At 45.7% G+C, this 25074-nt stretch overlaps 1 protein-coding gene across 1 annotated transcript in view; it reads right to left on the bottom strand.

The window, feature by feature from the left end:
• Positions 1-13781: 13781 nt before the first annotated feature.
• Positions 13782-25074, bottom strand: part of HEPACAM (hepatic and glial cell adhesion molecule) — a 40747-nt gene continuing 29454 nt past the window's right edge. The window contains exons 5-7 of the mRNA XM_081843348.1: positions 23267-23340; positions 21699-21769; positions 13782-18744 (exon numbers count right to left, since the gene is read on the bottom strand). Of these exons, the coding sequence (XP_081699474.1) occupies positions 18439-18744; positions 21699-21769; positions 23267-23340 (451 nt within the window). The 3' untranslated portion in view covers positions 13782-18438. The remainder of the gene's footprint in view (positions 18745-21698; positions 21770-23266; positions 23341-25074) is intronic.

Raw genomic sequence — 25074 nt, 5'->3', positions numbered from 1 at the left:
AAAATGGCAAGCGTAATGCTGGTGGTCAACAAAAGAGGTGTAAAGACTTTCTCAAGGCAAATCTAAAAAAAAATGTAGTATGAACACTGACAACTGGGAAACACTGGCTTGCAAGCACACCAGTTGGAGAACAGCCTTTACCAAAGGTGTCATGGGCTTTGAAGACACTCAAATTCAGGATGCAAGGGAGAAATGTGCTAGGAGGAAGGCACGCTTGGCAAATCGACACCATCATCAACTCCCGCCCGGAAACCAATGTCCCCACTGTGGAAGGACGCGTGGATCCAGAATTGGCCTCCACAGTCACTTACGGACTCATTGTTAAAACCGTGTTTATGGAAGACAATCTTACTCGGCTATGAGTGATCACCAAAGAAGAAGAAGAGATCTACCAGGAGCCAAAGGATGTGACTTCTCTTTCTCTGCAAAGCTCATAGAGACTCTTCCATGGATACCAATATTCATAGATTTGTTCTTAAAACAGAAGCGTGAACCTGCACCTCCTGCACATCTGTCCTTTCTTACTCTTCCTTCTAATTTCACTATTGCATTTTTCTCTTTGCATTCAAGGTCAGTCATGGATTGCAAATACCTGAGATAAATGGCTACCAAATCTTCTGGCATTGGATCTTGTGTTCATCCGAGGCTGGAGAGCCAGAAAGCAGTGTTCTTGCTTCAAGGGTTAGGATAAAGGCCCCATTTGCCCACTGTGTGTCCACTAGGTTCTTCTGCTCAAAGGACTTGCATGTGTTTGTGGTGTCATCGGGCAGAAACTGATGGATCCCTCACCTTGCCTATAGGGGATCCTTCATCTCTCTGTGTCCTTCCATTTTCTCACCTTCCTATACTTCCCCATCCTTTTTTTCCTTTTCTTGGCTCTGTTTCCATCCCACTTTCAGTCGAGAAAGATCCCCAAGATAGCTTTCACAAAGTAACATTGGGGTTACTTCTCTCTCTCCAGTACATAGCATTGCTCTGCGGTTGACTGCTCCCTGCCCCTCCAAAATAATAGCAATAGTCAAGTTATTCTCGGGTTATTATGGCCATTGCCACTGCCTCTCATTCCATTTCACGCCAAGGATTACTTGTGATTGGGTGGAGAGTTACCTGATGGTGCTGCTCGCATTATCTTCCTCTTGAGACTACAGGTTTTTTCACCATCCAAGGACAGGGAGGGAGAGCCAAGTGCAGCCTCTGTGTCTCAGGTAGGGGTAGGGAAGAACTTTGATTCAGTTTGCATTTCAAGGCAACCTTACCTAATTCGCACTTCTGAAACAATGCACAAACCGAAACACAGCTTTACTTTGAAAGCCTCTGAATTTTTCAATGCCGTTTTCTAGGAAGGTATTGGGCACCAAAAAAATGCATATACTAGGGCAAAGTTTGCACATAAATGTGCACATTAATGAAAACAACTTATGAAACAGACATTCTATTACTGGAGATTGCTTTGCAAAAATGTTATATTAGGCAAAATTGCAAACAGAATTGTGTATTGGGAGAAATTTGTATTAAAATGCTGGTGAATTTCAGGAGGGATTTTTTAAAGAAATTAAAGAAATGCAAACTGACGTGGAAATATGAGAAACTGAAAGAAACAAAAAATGACAGATGTACTCATTCTTGGCCTCAGGCAAGCTGCTGGCGGTTGACTGGATGGTCAGTGGGCTGGCTATTATATTTTAGGCATATATCTAAAATAACAATGGGTTGAATCTAATCCTGCATAGAGGAGACCCATTGAAATCAATAGAAATGGCTTACTTAGGTCCATTAATTTCAGTGGATCTACTCCAAGTAGACGTTAGTTGGATATGACTTAGTAATAGTAGTAATAATAATAATAATAATAATAATAATTTGTAAAGTCCTTAGAAGTAAGAGAAAGTCATGTTTCCGATGAGCTAAACCACCAACAACAAAGTGAAGCATGGATTCTCATTGGTGGACAAGGTTGTTGTTAGTGTGGCTCTGCTGCCATGTCTTTACAGACTACATGTGCTCAAATCCAAGGCCTTGCTCTCTCCTTACAGACTCCGACTGCCAGATAGATGTGGGAACTGGGATCGCGGTCTTAGACATGCGATGACCTCAGCGCTTTCCTCCCCAGGCCAGCTGGGGGGTGTCAAGTAGAAAGGTCAACACAAAGGGCAAGTTTCAGCCACTCCTGGTCATCCCTGGAGACCAGTCAGGATGCAGGCATTTCAAAGAGGCACCCATAAACCCCAATAAAGATTAAGTGCTTTAGCCCTTGTGTTCCTTGGGGTTGTGTCGAGGTCAGTGTAATGACAGCAATAGAAGGTTGCCCTTAGTCTAGATTTTCTTTCTGCATGCCTCTGTAGATTTTCCCTTTAAGCACAATGTTGAGGCTAGCCCAGATATGGTGTAGGTAGCAAGGCAGGGACTTAGCTGGGGATTAAGGCAAAATTCATTTCGCTTTGCATTGAAAGGCGAACTTGCCTAATTCACCCTATCAGAAACAATATGGTAACTGAAACACATAGATCCTAGAAATCTACACTTCTCTGAATCCCACAGGGCTGTTCTCCTGCCAATTAGTGCGTACAAAAATGCCTATATTTGAGTAAACTGTGCATTGGAATGCATATATTTATGAAAACAATTTTTAAAGATGCATTATATTTAGGGGGAAATGGTTTTGCAAATATGTGTATATTTAAACTGTGGGGGTTGGGGTTTATTGTTTTACTTTTATTATTATGTCGTGCATTTTTGTGTTGTAAACTACCCCCATGATCCTCAAATGAATGGCGGTATATAAATTTAATAAATAATGATAAAATAAATAGGCAAAATGGCATACGAGCCCAGGTGCATGTTAGGAGGGATTTGAAGGTCAATGAATTTTCATGAGGACTTTTTAAAAACGATATTCACAAACTTGTGTGGAAATGTGGAGAAGTAACCATAAGGTTGAGAAGCTAAGGGGTACGGAAATCATTTCCCGCTGCCAACCATGGGCCTGGTGGGGCCTGTGGGAAATTGGCCCTGTCACAGAAACCCAAGGCCCCTCAGCTGAATTTTCAGCTCTAATTTAAAGCAATCTTTGGACCCCTTTATTGGTGACAACAGAAGAAAAGGCAGGCATGTAACATTTTACACAACTTCTCAGTAAGAAGTGCTGCTCATCAGGAAAGTATTTAAATGTTGATGGTTGTTTTGAGGTAAGAGAAGTTTTGTGAGACTCTCTCTTCCTCCCTGCTACCCAGATCCCTCAGTTTTATTTGCTGTTGTTGCTTCATTGTGTAGCATTCTTCCAGTGTCCTGGCCAATGGATACAATGGTGCTAGAGTAACAAACCCTTCAGGCTTTGACTTTGAAACTTTATTAAACCGCTGCGTTCCACATATTGAATGAAATTGAGACTGCGATAATCCGCGAGTTTACTTGGGAGCAAGTCTGTTGAAGCCAGTGGGAGTGCTTCTGAGGAAACCCCCATGCACCACAAGAATTCATCCACCCTTCATTTGCAGCATTTTGCCACAGAGGAAATTAAATTCATCTCCCAGCTTTATTGCATCAAATGCACTTGTGGAATAACCGTCATTTGGAGGGTCACCACCATACCTGCGGTACAATTTGGTGCACTTCACAAAAAGTCTTGTTTTCTGCTTGGGAATATTCACCAGAAGGCACTCGTGAGGTTGCAAGTGATAAAATGCTCCGGTCCGAGGCCAGATCCCACAGCCTAGCAGGCCCAGCTCAATGGAGGTCACACTGCATTCAGCTACAGGGTCCTTTCACTGCCACAAGGGAGAAGGAGGTGGTGGCAGCAGACGGAAGGGAGCAGGCAAGTGGGTTCCCAGTGTGTGAGGGAAGAGGAGCACACAAGTAGCTCACTTACCTATTTGCACAGGCCCCTCCTTGCTATTGCTTAGTTTCCTGTTGCTGCTGCTGCTACTGAAACACCAAGCGCCCTCCATTGGCAACCTCCTCCTCTGCTTTGCTCCTCAACGGGAGGAGAGTTGAGAGAAGACCGTGGCAACAAACCAGCCAACCGATGGCTGTGTTGGATTGGCTGTTAGGCTACGTGCACATTAACAAGAAAGCTTAAAGCTCGTTCCTCGTGGCGTGGGGGACTCTGTGGGGTGGGAGCCCACTTTCCAGTCCTTGGCAATATATTTGAGGCAATATTTTTGGGGGGCAGGAGGGGAACTCTGCTTAGTCTGTTTTTTTTTTTTTTTTTTTAAACAAAAAACAAATAAACATAACATGACTTCCCCAAACCTCCCCTTCACTGCATCCATATTTTAAAATTTTTAGCAATTCTTCATCCCATTTTTATATTTAATTCTCTTTAAAAAAAAAAAAAAAATTCTATTTTATAAATTTCAATTTATAGCTGTAATTCTTTGTATCCAATCCCTTGACATCTTAACATTCCGAAATTTTACAACAATTTTTAAGATAGATTTTAAATTTTTTCCAGTCCTCCTCCACTGTCTCTTTCCTCTGGTCACGGATTCTGCCGGTCATCTCTGCCAGTCCCATAAATTCAGTCACCTTGGTCTGCCATTCTTCCAGAGTAGGTAATTCTTTAGTCTTCCAATACTTCGCCAAAAGGATTCTTGCTGCTGTTGTTGCATACATAAAAAAGGTCCTTCTGCTTAGTCTGTTTTGCTCCTGTTCAGTTTTGCCAAGTGTCCTGAAGCTCACAAAAGTTCTGTTCCTTCGCCCAACGCAGGGCCTCTTTTAATAATGCACAATACGGCCATTTTCTGTAGCAAAAAGAGGTCAGTCCCCTGAAGGATTTATAGTCCTTTGTGGGAGTTTTCCTGCTTTTGCGCACTGTTGACAAAAGCATTTACATTTCTTTGGCCTCCAATTTGGTACTGGGCTGTTCCTTATATTTGTTTCCCTTTTTAAATCCACAGACTCTTCCTCCCCACCCCACCCCCCATTTTTTTGCTTACTTCCTGACAGTCTCACCTGCTAGACATTTTGCATTTCTCTCCCAACCCCCCAGGCAGATTAAACACAAGCACCGCCTCAGCACGTTCAATTTCTTCTCAACGTTTGACATAAATACTCTTGTTTACATTATGCAAGCATGAGAGTAGCTATTCCCAAATCTGCCACTTCCATGGCATGTTTTGCCAAAGAACTTTTGTTATCTTTCTCTCAAACTGTGTATTTCCTTGCAAGACAGAAAGCACATATTCAGATTCAGAATGCCAGAAACAGCACATGTACAAATTCAATACATCCTAGGATAGGGCAGGCAGAATGAGACAAGAGGGAGTACATATTTATACACCTGGACAAAAGCTTCAACACACATTCACCAAGCAGTGCTTTACCAATAGGGATGGGTGACTCTTGCAATTTCTGTTTCTTGTGATTTCTCATTTTTCCAATCTTAAGTTCAGTTTTCCACATTTTCACATCAGTTTGCATTTTTGTTAAAGTTCTCATGAAAATGCATTAGCCTTTTAGTGCTATATGCATTTGCACACAATTTTGCCTAATATACACAATTTTGCAAAGCAATTTCCCCTAGCATAATGCAGTTTTGTATGACGCGTTCACTGAGAATATACATTTACCCTCGTATATGAATTTTTGTTCAGCGGTATGTAAATTTTTTCCGGACACACATACATTTTTATGCACTTGTGCCTAATATGCATATATTTGCAAAAAAAAAAAAAAAAGAATCCCCCAATCTAATGCATTGTTAAATGTTGCTTTTATAAATATATGAATTCTTATGCACACTTTACTGAAGTATATGAATTTTTGTACACACCACTCGGCTGGAATAATCGCATTGCAAAATTCAGAGAAATGCAAAATTCAAAAGACGGTTGAGTGTCGGTCCACATATTGTTTCAGGCACTGCCAAATAGGCAGGCTTGCCTTTAAATGCAATGCAAACTGAGTTGACTTTCTCCCCCCCCCACCCCTATTTACCAGCAGCAGGCACAATAATTTGCCATGAAAAATGCAGACAGTTGAAATGCCTACATCTGCTAGAGCAGAGCCTTTCGGGGAGCCAGTTCCCGCCCTTCCTGGTGCCTGCCGTCCCTGTGGTCGTGTGCAATGGTTTTTGCTTGCCTCTCTCCCCCCCACCTTGTTTTCACCTGTGAACCCGCAGCCCAGTGGGGGCTACGGAGACACACTCCTGCCTAGCAGGCAGGTAGTCCCAACACAACCGCGAGCAGCGTGGGCCTTTTTTCTCCCAAAGTGACCTTTAAATTGGTCCCTAATCATCCCAACAGGAGGACGGGGCTTTTTAAATGCCTCCTGAGGAGAAGCCGTTTCCCACCCACCCCTCTCCGCCACGGAGACCTTTGTCTTCGGGCCTGGTTTGCATTCCGAGAGGCTCCGAAGCCAACAAAGTGGGAAGCGGAGCACATCAAGGTCTGTATCCAAAGGGGGGGTGGAAATAAAAGAAAAAGAAGGCCTCTGTGCCCCTGTCCACCACCCCCCACCTCCTCCCTGCAGGTGAGCAGTGTCGAGGAAGGCCTGGCATTCTCTGGGACCTGGTGGTGGTCCCCCACAGCACCTCTTGGCAGCCTGCACACCATCCCTATAGCAACCGCTTCCCCATCACCCCCTGGCTACCCCTGTCCCTCCTCCGGCTTCCTCAACCTCTTGGCTGCCAAGCCCTAACCCTCTGAAAAGAAAGATAGAGTCTGCAAATGTTTCCCTGAGTTAGTTAAAGCAGAAAGTACATCTCATTTGCAGGGCAGGCCCAATAAAAGGGAAACGCGTCTGAGGAGAAAGCCGGCCTGGGGGGGAGGTTTTTGTTGTGCTGCATTGTGGGGAGCTGGGGGGGGGATGAGGGGAGGGGGAGAAGAAAAGAAAAGTGCTGAGGACAGAGCCGGCTTCTGCTTCACTGCCGCTCAATGGAGGTGGCCCGGGCTACGAGGGGAAGGGGCTTCTGTTTTGTGACTCATTCCCAGCTGGCACTGAACAAAAGGGGGGCAGCTCAGAACCCCAGGTCTAATACTGATCCAGCTCTGCTTTGTTCCAGTTATTTTCCCACTCTGTGAGGAATGATTTTTTGGGGGGAGAGGGGGAGAAAAGGGAGGAGCAGCCAAAGGCTGCTTTTCAGCACATTCAGAGGAAGAAGAAGCAGACATTAGCAAGGGGCTCTCGTGGCCCTGGCCGCAAGGTGGCTGGATGACCGAAAGGAAACCAAAGTTATCCTGCTTTTTGCTAAGCCGCCCCCTCAAGATATGAAAGTAGCACAGCACCATTTGTGTAGTTCGAGCTACGTGGAAGCCTCCCCACTTTCAGAGATGTTCTGTGCGACCCTAAAGCCTGCTGTGACTTGTTGATGATGATGGTAATGATTATTAAATTTGTACCCTATCCTTCATCTCAAATCAAATCAAAACTTTATTAGCAAAGCCAACAGGCCACAGCTATACAGGAATTAAAAATAGAAATAAGGATAAAAGAGAGAAAAGAACAAGCAAAAGGAGGTCCGTCAGATGAACAAGTCTGTCACTCAGATGGTGGCCCTCAGTTTCATAGCTCTCTCGATGTACCTCGCGACCTTCTCTGTTATCTGACTATCCGTATCAGATAAGAGGAAATACAGTGTGATGTCTGGTGAACGGCCGGGGTTGGCGAGAATGAGTGGAGTAATAATCTCATTCCTTAGGTCTTTGTAAAGGGGGCAGGATAGGAGAACGTGGGACATTGTTTCCGTGTTACCATCTCCACATGGGCAGAGTCGTTTTTCAAATGGAGTCTTTTGGTAGCGACCTTCGAGTACGGCAGAAGGGAGAACATCCCATCTAGCCAATGTAAAGGCACGTCTGTATTTTGGGATGGTTAGTTTAAACAAATATGAAACTGGAGAATCAAAATGAGAAGGGGGAAAATAGGTATACCATGGGCACAGTTTCTTTAAGATAGTCAGGTTGTTTTGCCGTTCAATGTCTTTCAGGCGCTGGCCTATTAGACTCTTTGCTTTAATGAGGCCCATTGATAATAGGGACTGTGAATGCAGACCGCATGTAAGAAGTTTTTGATGCACAGTTTTGAACCACTTGCTTTTGTAAGGGTCTTGCATTACTATCCTTCATCTGTTAGATCTCAGGGCAGTTCACAAAATAAAATTACAATATAAAGCACACAAAATGCATAATAAAAATATGAACAAACACAAACCAATAAACCCTCCCACAACACATTTAAAAAGCCATGGAATATTAATCAGCCCAAGGCCTAGTTGAACAGGAATATTGTCGCGTGGTGCCTAAAGGTGTATAGTGAAGGCACCAGGCGAACCTCCCAGGGGAGAGCATTCCCACAGATGGGGGAGCATTCCCAGATGGGAGAGCATTCCCACAGATGGGGAGCCACCACAGAAAAGGTCCATTCTCATGTTGCCACCCTCCAGACCGCTTGTGGAGGAGGCAGACGAAGAAGGGCCTCAGGCGATGGTCTCAGGGTCCAGGTAGGTTCATACTGTACGGAGAGAGGTGGTCTCCTAAACTGTTCCCTTACAGTTGAACAGGAAGTATATTTGAAACCCTTTCAGGTCCATGTAGCCTTTATATACTCCATCCCGATTAGGAACTGCTCTGGGTTTGTGGGGTTGCCTCCTACATCAGTGGGCTCCGGCTATGGGCTTAGTAATGGGTCCAGACATCAGGCAGTGGCAAGTGGCCAAGGGCCACCATTTTGAATTTCCCTTCATGGATGGTGCACCTAAGTAAATGGATATAATGCTGGCTATAATGCCGGGCTTCAGCTGGCTATGTGTGAGAATGTCAGCAGAGCCCCACTGAATCAGGCCAAAGGCCCACTGAGTCCAATCTTCTGTCCTCAGGGCGACCAAGCAGATGCCTATGGGAAGCCCATAAGTTGTGCCTGAGTGAAACAGCACTTACCCCACTTAATGTTCCCAGCGATGGATGGGGAATAATTCTCCACTTTTCCAGCAGTGGAAGAAGAGCATCGCCATCATGACTAGCGACAATCATACCCTCCACGAATTGGTCTAGAAATTGAGAATTGTATCCAATAACAATCCTACCCAGAATAGAGCCATTGAAATGAACAGGTCCATAAATTTCACTGGATCTACTCTAAAGATGAGACTAATGGAAATTGACAGATTTGTCCATATCTCCTGTCAACATGCACTATGCTTCTATTATTTCTCTGTGGCACTGTTGTCCCAATCCAGTGATATTTTGTGGCTGCAGAAGCTGCCACACAGACATTCTTTGGGTGGTGCCAGGGTTTTGTTGCCGACAGACGTGCCTCTCCTAGCCAGATCCCAGGGGGTGGGTGAGGGAATATGTGCCTGTGAGATTGGACATGCCTGTCTTTTCCTATCACCACTGCCATTAAATACGACTCCAGTGAATGTTCCTCTTGGCATCCTTGATCAGACCACCCAGCTGTCACGGAAATTTATTGCTCTTTGCAGATAAAAAGCTGGTCAGCAACACCCCAAGATTCTTTGGGATTTATCCAGAGGGAAGAAGGATGGCCCCACTAATTTCAGCTAACTCAGCCTGGATCTAGCCCAAAGATCAGACAAATTCCATTGTCTTCCAGGATTTTGTTTCCACAAGCAGCACCTGCGACAAAATGTTGCAGCACGAGGTGGATCTGTTTTGGTTTCCAGCCACTCTGGCGGGGGGAGGGGGTTGCCATTTTGTGGTTTGCCTCGGGTACCAAAGTGTCCTAGGTCAGTCTAGGGCGATGGAAATTCTCCATCTTTGCTCTCTTGCTAGGAATGTCTGAAGAAAACAGAGATGGGAAGAGAACTTGCTAATTTTTGGCAGAGGATGAACTGCAGCAGAATGGAAACAACGCTGCATGCAACAAAGACATGGTGGGACAGGGGGAAATGTTTTCTTATGTCCTTGTTTCTTGCTCTCTCTTGCTGTGGACAGATGAAAGCAAAGAGAAAGAGTTAGGAGATGCCGCAGGAAGGAAGCCAGGGAGCTCCAGGAGGGGCAATGGGCCCCTTGCTGAAGCACAAACCTTGGCAGGTTTGCTAACCCCTGTTCCTGAACCCCAGTGCAGAGATATTCCTCGGCAAACAAATAACGGTGATAAAGATTCCATGAAGACAAGAAGCTTGGAATTCACCATGCTGCAGCACTGAGAGCGTGGGAAACTGCTCTCTTGGTGTGATTTAAAGCATGGATAGCTAATCTTTTTTCAGACAGGGAGCCCATATTGCCATTTTGCAATCCCTCCTGGGGCTGTCTACTAGTTGGGCGATCACCCCACAGTCTCTTGCACATACAGACACCAACATACACTTTGAAGCAGGGATGGAGAAACAGCAACTCTCCAGAAGTTACTGGACAACACCCATCCTTCCTGACTACAGGCCAGGCTGGCTAGAGCTGATGGGAGCCGGGGTCCAGCAACACCTGAAGGGCCAGAGGTTCCCTCCCTCTGGTCCAAAGCTAAATAGGAGCATTAGAGAGGAATGTGAAGGGCTATGTGAGTTGTCAAAGGCCACTCATCAACTCAGTGTCAGAGAACAGGACCAATGCCTTTCTCAATAATAATAATAATAATAATAATAATAATAATAATAATAATGAAATTTTATTTATATCCTGCCCTCCCCAAAGGGAGGGCTCAGAGAGGCTAACAACATTAAAATGATACAACATTCTAAAATCATTTCATTATAAAATTAATTCAAATCAGATTAATGGCAACCATTGGGCTAGAGTTCTGTGAGGATTGCCAAAGGAGGGGGTCAGGCTGTGCCTTGGCCAAAGGCCTGGTGGAACAGCTCTGTCTTGCAGGCCCTGCAGAAAGATGTCAAGTCCCGCAGGGCCCTAGTCTCTTGTGACAGAGCGTTCCAGCAGATCAGAGCCACAGCCAAAAAGCCCTGGCTCTGGTTGAGGCCAGCCTAACCTCTCTGTGGCCCGGGACCTCCAAGATGTTTTTGTTTGAAGACTGTAAGGTCCTCTGTGGGGCATACCAGGAGAGGCGGTCCCTTAGGTACGAGGGTCCTAGGCTTAAAACCAGCACCTTAAACCTGATCCTGTACTCCACTTCTCAGTGGATCATGCTGCCTTTCCAGCACATGGCACTGAGCGATGGCTCAGCTCCGTGAGCCCCTGCCCCTCTCCCCATTCCTCTGCAGCGCTGGTAAAGGCCTCCTCCTCTCCTCCATCCCTCCGTCTCTACCTCAAAGCCATACAGGCCGGAACTAATAGGATTGACTCTGTTTCATTAATTTCCTTTCATGTGGTCTGGTTGGATTTCCACCACACGTAACACCATCTTTCCCAACATTTATCATGGATTAAGAAATGCAATGAGCTAATGTGAATAGCAATACACTCCTCAAGCTGAGGCTCAGGAAAGGAGGTACTCAAGTTTGCATGGGGGGGGGGTTAGGAAAAGATTAAATACCGCATTCCCCCCTCCTTCCCCCTCCTACCCTGATACTCCCCCTTCTCTCACACAACAGCCTTTTCATATGTAGTCTTAAAATCCTTTTGTTGTCCACGCTCTTCACAGCGAAACATTTTGTAAGGCAGGCAGGAAATTCTAATGAGACGAACAGCAGGTGAGGTGTTGGCTGCGGAGCTCAGCATCTACACAAAGCAAAACCGAGCTGTTGGAAACCTCTCCAGCTACGACCAGGGTGGAACTGAAACAATTTGTTCCCCAAAATTCCCCTCCATAAATGTGGATAGACAATGTCCACCTGGTATTTGCTTAAAAAAAAGAAACTCCAGCATTTGCTCCAGAAATTATCTTTCTCTGATATCTAATGATATTTCAGTTCAAGATCTAAAGGTAGTTTCAGAGTTGCACGGGCAGTTACGGTTTGAGGAATGGCATGCCATGGCATGCCGTATTTGATTACAGTGGCACCTCGGGTTAAGTATTTAATTTGTTCCGGAGGTCCGTACTTAACCTGAAACTGTTCTTAACCTGAAGCACCACTTTAGCTAATGGGGCCTCCAGCTGCTGCCGCGCCGCCAGAGCACGATTTCTGTTCTCATCCTGAAGCAAAGTTCTTAACCTGAAGCACTATTTCTGGGTTAGCGGAGTGTGTAACCTGAAGCGTATGTAGCCCGAGGTACCACTGTATTAGAATTTAATGTAAATTGTCAAATATTATTGGCATGCAATGGTGTTTTGTCTCTGACATACAATGTGCAATGGTATGCAGTTTTTGACAGTGTTTGGCAGCTGAAAGCTTATGCCAATTCATACTTTATGCTTTCCAAATTCAAAATGCGAAAGGAAAAGTAATAACAGGGAAGTCTAAAAGCATTTACAAATATCCGTTCCAGGTTTGTATGATCTCGAATGTTTCTCTGGAAGAAAATGAATGGGTTTCTGGAATTGCTTTGGATAATCATTTGTAGAATTGTCCATAGATTTTGTGAATGTCTCAGCGGCCAATGCAAGTTTTAGTGGATTTTACTGGTAGATGAGGCATTCGCCATTATGGTAAATGTACCAAGTTTTTCTTATTTGCCCTGCATTTTCTTGCTTTTCATAGATTTGATCAGCCAAATGATGAAATTCTCTTCTTAAGCATCTGTGCTCTCCATTCTTTAGGTGCTATGTGGAAGTTGACCCCTTCCATTGCACTTTGAATGGCATTAGATCTGCCTTTCAGAACATTTGCTTCTGTTTCTGTGTTTGAGTTTTTTTACTGCCTCCTGGTTTGTTTGTTTTATTCTGTTGCCTTCAGAAACTGCCTTGTACTGATCTGTCTGTGCTTTATGGTGGCCCATCTAGGTCAGGATCTATCTACCATTAAACACAAAAATAAGGAACCCGCTATATAAAAACATACACAAATAAAAAAAAATAGGGGTTCAGGCCAGCATGCAAAGACACAATACAGTGGTACCTCGGGTTACAAATGCTTCAGGTTACATATGCTTCAGGTTACAGACTCCGCTAACCCAGAAATAGTATCTCAGGTTAAGAACTTTGCTTCAGGATGAGAACAGAAATCGTGCTCCGGCAGCGTGGCAGCAGCAGGAGCTCCCATTAGCTAAAGTGGTGCTTCAGGTTAAGAACAGTTTCAGGTTAAGAATGGACCTCCGGAACAAATTAAGTTCTTAACCTGAGGTACAACTGTATATGGCAAGCATAGTACAATGAATTGTACTATCCGCAATGTATCCGCAATGTACCTGCAAAGCATGCAGTACATATAAGCGGTACTCCAGAATGATCAAAATAAGTACAATATTACGATTAATTATATATTTTCATTTCTGATACAAGAAAATTATTGGAAGTGGCGGAGCAGCTGTAGTAAACAGGACTGGAGCCCAGTGATCCCAGTTTCAAAGAGAAACTCCTTCTTCAGATAACAATATAAAAGAAAATGGTAGCAATGCAAGTCAAATAATATACAGTGTAATGTAAACTTTTCCAGACCGTGAGCAGGCTGACTCACCCTGTGAAGTTAACAAGGTCCCAAATCGGGTACCAGTTGAGGTACCTGCTGCATGCTGGCTAGCAGAGCACAGAGGAAGCCCACCAGTGGACATTTATGAGAAGAAAATGTGAAACACCAAAGGTTTCTTAAAGAGGTATTATAAGAAACAGCCCAAATCAAAAGGTGTGTTAAACCCATGCAGTGTAATTCTATTGAGAAGATTAATTTCTTGTCTCAAGAGCACCTTCTCAGACCCATACAACAGAATTAACACTGAGAAGGTACTCTTGAGACAAGAAATTGGGCTGTTTCTTGTAATTGTGACGAATACAATTCATTGTACTTTGCTTGCCATATATTGTGTCTTTGTATGCTGGCCTGAACCCCTGCCCCCCCCCCCATTTGTGTATATATCTACCATTCAAGGCAGGGTGCTCTAAGGCTTCAGACAGAGGTCCTCCTGCCCTACTTTGAGATGGCACAAAAACCTGCCCTCTGCCACTGAGCTTTGCCCCTTCCATTTGTTTTATTGTGTGGTTTTGCTTTGCTTTATTATTATCCACCTTGAATGTGCTAAAAAAAGGAGCCACGATTCAAATGCATAAATAAAATAAGTACCAGTCATGTTTATTTGTTTCTTCTCTCTCTATTGTGCATTAGCATGGATTGCAAATTATCTTGATCCTACTTCAAGGATGCTAATAAAAGCAACAAGACCTGCACTGTGCCTGGTAACAATACCAAGATCTTGTTTTGGGCGGGGGTGGGGTGTCCTTTAAACATCTGTGAAAACATTTGCACAACTTTAAAATATATGCATTATTAATAATAATGATAACATTTCAGAAAATGCAAATTAGGTAAGGTTGCATTAAAATCCTAACAACCTAATTTATCCTCCATTCCTAACATGTGATACCGTGCAAGCTAGATTTGCACTACTGAATACTTTGGGCTTGATATTGTCAGGAGTTCAGCCTACACTCGAGTAGGACCCTAGCAGAGACACATGCCTGACTGGCATGTTCTCTCCCTCCTGGTTGATCATTCAGGAGCTTCAGGAGCTTTCTTCAGGCCGAACATCACAGTGACCGATGTCAACCAACACCAGCACACTTAGGGATCCGCAGAGTTTGCGCAACTTGCATAACAGAACCTCAGCAACTCAGCATTTTGGCTAATCTACTTTATTTACATATAAACACACATGGAGCACTGCAACATGGCTCCCTCTCTCTCTAGCATCAGACAGCAAAGAGAAAAAGAACAAAGGACAATAGTCCAACTTCACAGAACACAGTAACACAAACATCCTGTCTCCGTCACTTCCCACTCTGTGGAGCCAAAACATATACCATCCTGTGAAAGACAACAACACCATGATTTCAATCACGCAGCCAGGAATTCTAACAGATATGTGCAAGGCACAGCTTGGCAAAAAGCTTTAACACTCCCTGGCCCACCTGCTCCTATAACTGTGAGCCACTGTGAGCCCCTGATTCATGGTAAGTGCCATGAATTTAGCACATACGAATGTATGAACAAAGCAAACGTCCACATATTCTAACATCCAGTTTCCCAGTGGCCAATCAGACGCCTCCTGGGAAGCCTGCAGCAACTAGTATTCAGAAGCATGCTGCCTTAATCCCTAGAGGTTGGACAGCACTGCCCATTAATTTGTGCAACATTGCCACCTACTGTTGACCAGCAATGACTGTGGTGAATGGGCAAGTGTGTGTGCGTGTTCAGAGCAGAGAGAAATCGAGTGCTGCACAAACACACATATATAGTGAATGGGGGATAATATTGAATGCACCTGATAAAGAAGACTCAGGTTCACAAAATGGTTACACCACAATACAGGTGAAACTCGAAAAATTAGAATATTGTGGGAAAATTCATTTATTTCAGTAAAATTCAACTTAAAAGGTGAAACGCCATAATCATCACAATTATAACAAATAAAGGCTTGACATATCTTGCTTTACATGTCATGAGTCTATCTCACGTATTAGTTTCACCTTTTAAGTTGAATTACTGAAATAAATGAACTTTTCCACGATATTCTAATTTTTCACCTGTGCATTCGTTCACTTCTAAGGTGCCACAAAAGGTACCTATCTCCACAGTCGGAGGCAGCGATGCTTCTGAATATCAGTGGCTGGAAACTGCAGGAGGAAAGCGTGTTATTGTGTGCAGATTTTGCTTGCAGGTTTCCCAAGGCTTGGCCACTGTGAGAACAGGATGCTGGGACAGATGGGCCATTGGCCTGATTCAGCAGGCTGTTCTTGTGTTCCTGATCTTCATACAGCAGATGGCTACCACTTTGGGATTTGGCACTTACTGCCAAGGCTCGCTAGCAGAGCAATCCCTCAAACGAAGCAAAGGGAATCGCTTGACCTTTTCATTACATGCTGAAGTCGGCACAGATCCAATCAACCTAGAGTCTTGATACACCAACTACACCATAAGGATACACTAGAGCCTTTTGCACCACAGGTCTGAAGGCAGCTGGTTTGGGCAACTTTCAATGAGAAAATATGGACAATGGGGACAGGGTTAAGCATCTCCCTCTCTCCTCTGCTGCTTTTACACTCCTGGTCCTAGCCTCCCAAGGTTACTTTTCAATTTTAATAAGTTTCTCAAGGAAAGGTTACATGCCTAGTTCGGCCCTTACAGCCACTTCACACCAAGACAACTTAAGGATGGATAAACTGGGACATGTGCAGAGAAGGAGGACCAATATGATCAAGGAAGCAGAAACCAAGCCTTATGAGGAACGGTTGAGGGAAGTGAGTATGTTTAGCCTGTGTCAGGAGTGCGTGCAGGAGCCAGGCCATGTGACCAGTAGGACTTTGCAGCACTTCCTACGTTTGTTCTGAAGAGGCAAGGCGCGGCCGCACAGGTGAGGCCGATTGGTAACTCACAGCACCTGGTGGCAAGGGCCAGGAAGGGATATAAGGTCAGCCTTTCCCTTCGGCTCTTTGCCACAGCAACATGTTCCCTGCCTTGCTGTGTTGGGCTCCTTGACTCCTTGATCCTCGGACCCTTGATTTTGTGACTCCTTGCTTCTTGATCCTCGGACCCCTGACTTCGTGACTCCCTGCTTCCTGACCCTCGGACCCCTGGCTTCTGGACTCTCATTCCTGCTTCCACCCCGCCATCTCGCCCCTGGTCCTGATGTCCTCAGCCAGGACTTTGATTGCCCGTAGACCGGACTGCGACAGCCTGGAAATGAGCAGAGTGAGAGCAGATGCTACTATAGCCATCTTCAAGTATCTCAAGGGCTGTCACTTGGAAGATGGAGCAAGCTTGTTTTCTCATGCTCTTGAGATTAGGGCCCATACCGATGGATTCAAGTTCCAAGAAAGGAGTTTCTGACTTAACATCAGGAAGAACTTTCTGACAGTAAGAGCTGCTCGACAATGGAATAAACTCCCATGAGAGGTGGTGGAGGTTTTTAAGCAGAGGTTGGATGCCCACCTGTCATGTACGATTCAGAGATTCTTGCATTGCAGGGGTTGGCCTAGATGACCCTCAGGGTCCCTTCCAGCTCTACCATTCTGTGATTCTAAGACATTTCTCCTGTGTGCATCTTTCAGTCACAAAAATGAGATCTCACAGGAACTTTCTTCACTAAGGTTTAATGCAATGGACAACTTATTTCCATCTGACATAATACTGCAAAGCCCGTGTCTGCTTGATATTTCATTCAAGCTAATGCATGTCCCAGGGTGCTTCCTCCCAGAGTGGAGTTGGGGAAAATGAGCACTGCTGTGTGGTTTGCTACACCGGCCACTGCATGGCTCTAGGGTCAAACCTGCTCTTGATTCCTGCACCCCAGGCTTGCGAGCACAAACTGACTCCTGCAGAGCGATGCCTTCTTCCCCTTCACTACAGACAAACCCAGTGTACCATGAAATAGATATGAAGAGACCGGCTAGACAGTGGTGGCTGGTGCCCATTGGAGCTGACAGGGCAGAAGGCAAAGAGCCCTATAGTGGGTGGATTCAGAGCCAATGAGAGGCAGAGCCGAGTCGTTCCAGATTTGTCTCCATTTTCCTCGCTGCTGAGTTCTGAGACTCATGGACTAGCCTGGATTTATTTAAGTACATGAAGCTGCCTGGAACCCTGTAAGCATTTAGCCTGGCATTACCTACCAGGGCTGGCATCACGTGGATACGTTCCCATCAGGTGGATACATTCCCATTGGCTGCATTAGGGTAAAAAAGGTAAAGGACCCCTGGGCAGTTAAGTCCAGTCTAAGGTGACTATGGGGTTGCAGTGCTCATCTCACTTTCAGGCCGAGGGAGCCGGCTTTTGTCCACAGACAGCTGTCCGGGTCATGTGGCCAGCAGGACTAAACTGCTTCTGCTGCAATGGGAAAGCATGACAGAAACCAGAGCTCATGGAAACGCTGTTTACCTTCCCGCCACAGTGGTACCTATTTATCTACTTGCACTGGCATGCTTTCGAACTGCTAGTTAGGCAGGAGTTGGGACAGAGCAACGGGAACTCATCCCGTTGTGTGGATTCGAATTGCCAACCTTCTGATCGGCAAGCCCAAGAGGCTCAGTGGTTTAGACCACAGCACCACCCACATCCCTTCACCTTTTACCTTGGCTACATTATCACCACCCATACAAAAGTCTCCAAAGGCTTGGATGGAAACATCAGGCTTTAAAGCAATTAGTTGGGCATCGTTCCCAAAAGCAAAAGTTTTAGCGACACCAGTGTGCTAACTCCCCGGGTGCTACAAATAGCATGTTAGTGCCTTTAAAACGTATGTATGGAAGCTGGAGCGTTGAAACTACTGTAAACCATTTAAAGTGGGTCCATCCAGCCTGTGGAACACTGCGTGATTCACTTTTTTTACCTAAAAGCAGAGCCCGGGCATCTTCTTTTGAATAGGAAACATGCATTTGCGTGTGCAAAAAAAAAACCAAAACACCCGGCGCAAACTCACTGCTACCCCAGGAAACATTCACAAGCACAGCAAGGCTTCCTCGCTGCACACACACAGAGACAAGACAGATGCACACTGCTGGCTGCCTTCAGGCATTGATTTCCACAGTGCTGGCCTCCCCCTGCTGATCTCGGATGATATGAACTCCAGCAGTCCGCACCAAGCGTGTGGTGTTTTGGGTGCGCCCTGGCGGGGTTGGGGACCTGGTAGGAGATATGTGTGTTCTGGAGGTGGCCGGAGACCTGGCTGGCGAGCGATGGTATCGACGAGCAGACCGAACAGGCAGTCCAGGTGATCTTCCAGGTGGAGGAGGAGAGCTGGAGTAGCTGGGCGGTGAGGGCTCAGCAGCGTTTCGGGACTCGGTAAGGGATTCCTCTTCAGCTTCTGGAGAGTCCTTGGGGAAGCAAGTAAAAGCAAGCAGCCGCGGTCAGAAGATGAGTGTAGTACCACAACATACTGCAATGAACTTCAAAAGCACTTTGGAACTGGGCCAGCCCTACCATCAGACAGAGTGCTTCAGGAAGTAGATTTTGAGTGTCATGAAAGAGCAGCAAAGTGTTAGCTATTTTACTTTGTTATTATGGTATTTTTACTGCCAGGGAAGGGGAGAGGTGGTTGTGCGATTATCTGCCTAAAGGCCAAAAATACTTTTCGTTTTTTTACCATGGTTTATTACCCACTTTGACTTGATAGGAGTATCATTTTCTGCTCCACCCCAGGCAGCAAAATGTCTTGGTTTAGCCCTGTATTCTTGTGCATGGCCCCAGAGGGGGGTTTGGGGGGGAGGGGGGACTGGGTGATCGCCAGGAGGCTGAGAGGGGAGGTGTGCCAGAAGGAGGTGTGCCAGAAGGAGAAGGATGTCAGTCTATATTTATTAGTAAATAATATTAATTGTTTTCACTGTGTGTTTTTGTAGCATGTATTATTGCTTGTTGTTTCAGTTTGCTGTACACCACTTACAAAGATTTTCTTCTATCTTAAGTGGTATAGGTAAAAGGTAATGGGACCCCTGACCATTAGGTCCAGTCATGACCGACTCTGGGGTTGTGGCACTCATCTCGCTTTATTGGCTGAGGGAGCCGGCGTACAGCTTCCAGGTCATGCGGCCAGCATGACTAAGCCGCTTCTGGCGAACCAGAGCAGCGCACAGAAACGTTGTTTACCTTCCTGTCGGAGCGGTACCTATTTATCTACTTGCACTTTGACGTGCTTTCGAACTGCTAAGTTGGCAGGAGCAGGGACTGAGCAACGGGAGCTCACCCTGTCGCGGGGATTTGAACCAACGACCTTCTGATCGGCAAGTCCCAGGCTCTGTGGTTTAACCCACAGCGCCATCAGCGTCCCTATTAAGTGGTATAGAAATGGTCTAAATAAATAAATAAATGTAATATGGCAATAGCATCATATTACAGTGTAGTGCAGAGGTTTTCAACCTCTTTGGGTCCACGGCTCCCTTGACCAAGTACACTGCCCCACAATAAGCATCCCTGGCCAGCCCCAGAGGCACCATTCACCTGGGGAGCTTGTCGCTAGGTCTGCTGCAACAAACAGCTGTGCAAGCCTTTGGGAAGCCTTTGGGAAGCAGAGACGTGAGAGGGCATCAGAGGAATGGAGGGAAGGAAAGAGGGACAGAGGCCAGTGTTGCCCACGGCACCCCTGACCATCTTTCAAGGCACCCCAGGGTGTCAAGGCACACTAGTTGAAAACCACTAGTGTAGTGGTTAGGGCACTGGGCTAGGGCTTGGGAAATAAGGGATGGAATCCCCACCCAGCTATGAAGTTCGCTGGGTGACCTTGGGCCAGTCGCAGTCTCCCAGCCTAAATTTCCAGGAGGAAATGTGTTAATGCCACCTTGATATCCTTGGAGAGAAGGTGGAGCAAATATGTAAATATAAATACTAGGACTCTGGGAAGGAAAAGCAGTAACTCCATGAGATATTGAAAAATATTTTCTCCCCCCCCCCAGTAATATTATTTATATAGTGGTTAGACCAGAGTGGTCCAATATGTGGCCCATGGGCTGCATGCAAAGCATTGGGTTTGGGGAAGAAGAAGAAGAGGAGGAGGAGGAGGAGGAGGAGGAGGAGGAGGAGGAGGAGGAGTTTGGATTTGATATCCCGTTTTATCACTACCCAAAGGAGTCTCAAAGCGGCTAACATTCTCCTTTCCCTTCCTCCCCCACAGCAAGCACTCTGTGAGGTGAGTGGGGCTGAGAGACTTCAGAGAAGTGTGACTGGTCCAAGGTCACCCAGCAGCTGCATGTGGAGGAGCGGAGATGCGAACCCAGTTCACCAGATTATGAGTCCACCACTCTTAACCACTACACCACACTGGCATGAGGATGCTGACAGGGTCCTAGAGTCCTCCCGTCTCCTTCCCAAAGCCTAGTTAGCACTTTCCTAGCTTGGGAAAGGAGGCAAGAGGGCTCTAGGACCCTACCAAAGCCTCACGCCTCACTTAGCCAGCTTTGGGAAAGCAGTGCAAGGGCTGGAGGAGGGCATAAAATTTTGGCCTCTCCCCCGCCCCCATGCAACATGGCAAGCCATTGTGGAGTCCGCAGGTTTCGTGTCAATGCACTCTTGTGGCCCACTTTGCAGGAAAAGTTGGTCCGCTTTGACTCAGGCAATGTTACCGCATGCACATGCATAACCATCGAGTGAAATATGTTATTATTATTCCAATTTTGTATGTGGCGCAGCAGCACAGTTTGTGGTCAGCCTGCGTTCAGCACAGTAGACGGCTGTAAAAATTGCTACCAGAAGATGTCGCTCGTGTGTCATGGGAAAGTAACAGGCAGCAATTTAGCGAATGAGAAGACAGTTCCTAAGATTAAGGACCCCCTATTCAAACAGACAGGCGTGCCAGAAAGTATACAGAGCTACTATAATAATACGGACAGATGGAGAGCTATCCATGCACTTCAGGCAGGATAGTGCCCAAAGGACCACAGGCTGTCACTTGTGCAAGAAGAGAGAAATTACACAAATCCCATTTATCAGTAGATATATCAGTTGGTATTTTTTAAAAAATAAATAAATAACTTGATTCTCCACACATTATAATCTCCCTTACAAGTCATTACTCTAGTATTTGCATTTTTTTGTACACATTATTTAGGTGGACAACTATATTGCAAAATTCGTGGAACTGTGAATTTCAACGGACAAATGTGTTTGGGTTTATGTTTCATTTCAGAAAGTGTAAATTAGGTTGGTTCCCCCTTGAAATGTGAACTGAATCAATTTTCTCCCTCGTCGTTACTTAGCATTTTGCCCTTTGGCCTGAAAGTTATTTAATTAGCAGAGTACCAGGCTGAAGCATCCCCGAAGCACGACACTTGAAACTTACTTTGTCCTTCAAGATGTACAAAGCAACGGGATTCTTGCGCTCATGTTCTCCACTCCTGGGAACAATCTCCACTGCATTAAAGCGAGAATGGAAATGAGTTATTCCTTTTCAATCAAGTCTGGAAAGGGTTCTGCTATGCAAGTGAGCGTGGGAGAAAGAGGCAGGCAGGCAGAAGAGCCTTGGTAGATTAAACCAAATGTTATTTATTTCGAGATTTGTGGATCCTGTCTTTTTGGACTGAGGAACATTAAGAAGAGCCCTGCTGGATCAGACCAAAAGTCCAGCCCCTTGTTCCCGACAACGGGCAGCTAAATGCCGTCTCTTATTACGTGTTCCCCAACAACCAGAGGCACACTGTCTCCACTGAGGGAGACCCCATTTTTCAGCTCACATCGCTAAGTCCTTGCTAAACCTGACCACCACTCCACTTACAAAGCATTGCACACATGAGGCTGTGCAATAGGACAGCGGAGCTCTGATCTTGCTCTAGGAAGGAGCAAGTGGGAACTGAGTGCTTATATAACAGTAGCAGCAGGCATAGATTGTTAACACCACCTGGGCTGCAAGATGCAGCCTGACATTAAGGGCCCCATCCTGCGCCACTAATCTCCCGCAGTAATGCAGCAGGAGAGTTTCTGGTCTGACTAGGTCTTTGGCACTGGAGTCCTCCAAGGATGGTAATGCTTCACCCTCGGGCATCTTGTGGGCATGGTTCTGGGGCTGACCCTACATGCCTTTTCAGCTCCTGAGTCCTCACCCCCTGAAAATCAAGAATATAACTTCTGCACTGGTGGGAGTTGAGGTCTGTGTCCACATTCCTGCTTTAGCCTTTCAGTGTAGGCACCCCATGATCTACGATACAGTGGCATCTTGGTTCTCAAACGTAATCCATTCTGGAAGCCTATTCCAAAACCAAAGCATTCCAAAACCAAGGCATGCTTTCCCATAGAAAGTAATACAAAATGGATTAATCTGTTCCAGACTTCTAAAAACAACCCATACAACAGCAGTTTAACATGGATTTTTCTATCTAACAAGATCATTGATCCATAAAATGAAAGCAATAAACAATGTATTGCAGTCACACAATCAATCAATCAGTAGCTGAACTGGGTTCCACACAGTCACAGAAACAAAAAAAGAGCCGCCAAAACAAAAATGCAAAATAAATAGCAAAAACAGACAGACCTCAACTAAACAATCAAAACGGAAGTGTGACACTCAAAATGGAAGTGTGGCACTCAAATCGTGGCTTAACACTCAAAACGGAGCATGTTTGGCTTCCGAAAAAAGTTTGCAAACCGGAACACTTGCTTCTGGGTTTGCAGTGTTTGGGTTCCAAGTTGTTTGAGTACCAAGGCACTTAGAACCAAGGTACCCCTGTATTTGAAATTGCAAATTTGACCCCCTGGCATAACCCCTGGCTCCCAGATCCTGGCTGCTTTTGGACTACTGCCTACAACTTAGCATTGACAACAATAAACCAGGCTCAGCAAATAAAGCACTGCCAGTTCCTGGAAGACACCAGCCCGAGAGTCAGAATTCAAACACAGAGGTTCACAGTTTACCATCCTGCTTCAACTGTTCTTCATTCTGGTCCACATATTCAGAGGAATTTTGCTTCTCCATTTTCCGTTTGTTTCTAAAACAAAACAAAAAAAGGCATAAGACCATAAGAAAGTGAGAAGAGCCTTCTGGATTAGGCCAATGGCCCATCTGGTCCAGCAGTCTGGGATAGCTCAGTTGTTAGAACTCTTAATCTCAGGGTTGTGGGTTTGAGTCCCACATTGGGCAAAATATTTCTGCATTGCAGGGGGTTGGACTAGATGACCCTTGTGGACCCTGCCAACTCTACAGTTCCATGATCCTATGATTCTATCCTGTTCTTACAATGGCCAACCAGATGCCTGTGGGAAGCCCACAAGCTGCCCCTGAGCTCCACAGTACCTGCAATTCCCAGCAACCATATTCAGAAGCATATTCGTCTGACAGTGGAAACTGAACATAGCTGTTGTGGGTGCAAAAGTTTGCATGAGTTTGCTCAGAGGCTCCCTCACAGCCCACTAGGAATGGAAGGGGTCCTGGCAGCCTGCAAATCAACCCCAGATGTGATCCTCTCCTAGCAAAGGAGAGTTGCCCAAAAGAGAGTTGAATTGTCATGTTGTGCGGTAAATGCAGGGCGAGAAACAGGTCAGGCAAAACAACCCCAGGCTGCTTTGTTAACACACTGTACTCTTCACAGAACCAGTCCGTGTGCCTCCTCTTTACACCAACTGGGACATAAGGGCCAACTGACATGGGCCACACATCTTTTCCCATCAGGAGCAGCAACAACAAAAGCTGCGGAGGGGGGAATGGCCAGAGTGAAATGGGTTAAGAAAACCTCCACCACTCTAGTCTTCTGCTACAGGTGGAAATTTCTGCAGCTACATTTTGTAACAGAAAAAGAAAACTATAGGGGGCGGGCGGGATGACTATATACAACCGAGCATCAGTGCTCAAATCAGCTGCCCCAAACTCTCAACATTTTGTGTCAGTTACTGTTTGCCGATCAGAAGGTCGGCGGTTCAAATCCCTGCGACGGGGTGAGCTCCCGTTGCTCGGTCCCTGCTCCTGCCAACCTAGCAGTTTGAAAGCACCTCAAAGTGCAAGTAGATAAATAGGTACTGCTCTGGCGGGAAGGTAAACAGTGTTTCCGTGTGCTGCTCTGGTTCGCCAGAAAGCTGCTTAGTCATGCTGGTCATATGACCCGGAAGCTGTCATATGTTCCCTCGGCCAATAAAGCGAGATGAGCGCTGCAACCCCAGAGTCGGCCATGACTGGACCTAATGGTCAGGGGTCCCTTTACCTTTACCTTACTGTTTTTAAGAAGACAATGGAGAGTCATCATCACGTAAAAACTGCAGGAGCTCGGGGGTGGGGGTGGGGCATAATTTGAGCACTGGCAAATGTCCTGGGTACATGTGCCCTGAAACACAACTGTTCATACAAGCTGTAAGGAGTTTGCCAATGATAAGAGGACCAGCGGCTTGTAAGGACACTGTTTTAGCCAAGGCTGACTCAAATGCAACAAGCCCTGCATAGCACCAATAAGGTAGCTTGCTCTACACTACAATTTTCAACCACCTGCACTATACATTGAATGCAGGATGGCCACCCTCAGAGAATCTTGGGGAAGTGTGGTTTGTTAAGGGTGCTGAGAGTACTTAGGAGACTCCCTGTTCACCCTCACAGAGCTATGATTCCCAGAGGACTTTGGAAATTGTAGCTCTTAGTCAAACTCTCATTTCATTTCACTTTTAATTTGTGTACCTCCTTTCTATACAAAGAAACAACAACAAAATCACACACCTTATAACGATCTGATCCAATTCAA

Source organism: Podarcis erhardii, assembly GCF_964252035.2.
Source record: "Podarcis erhardii genome assembly, chromosome: 16".
Taxonomy (NCBI): Eukaryota; Metazoa; Chordata; class Lepidosauria; order Squamata; family Lacertidae; genus Podarcis; species Podarcis erhardii.
This window is presented reverse-complemented; position numbering and strand designations above follow the sequence as displayed.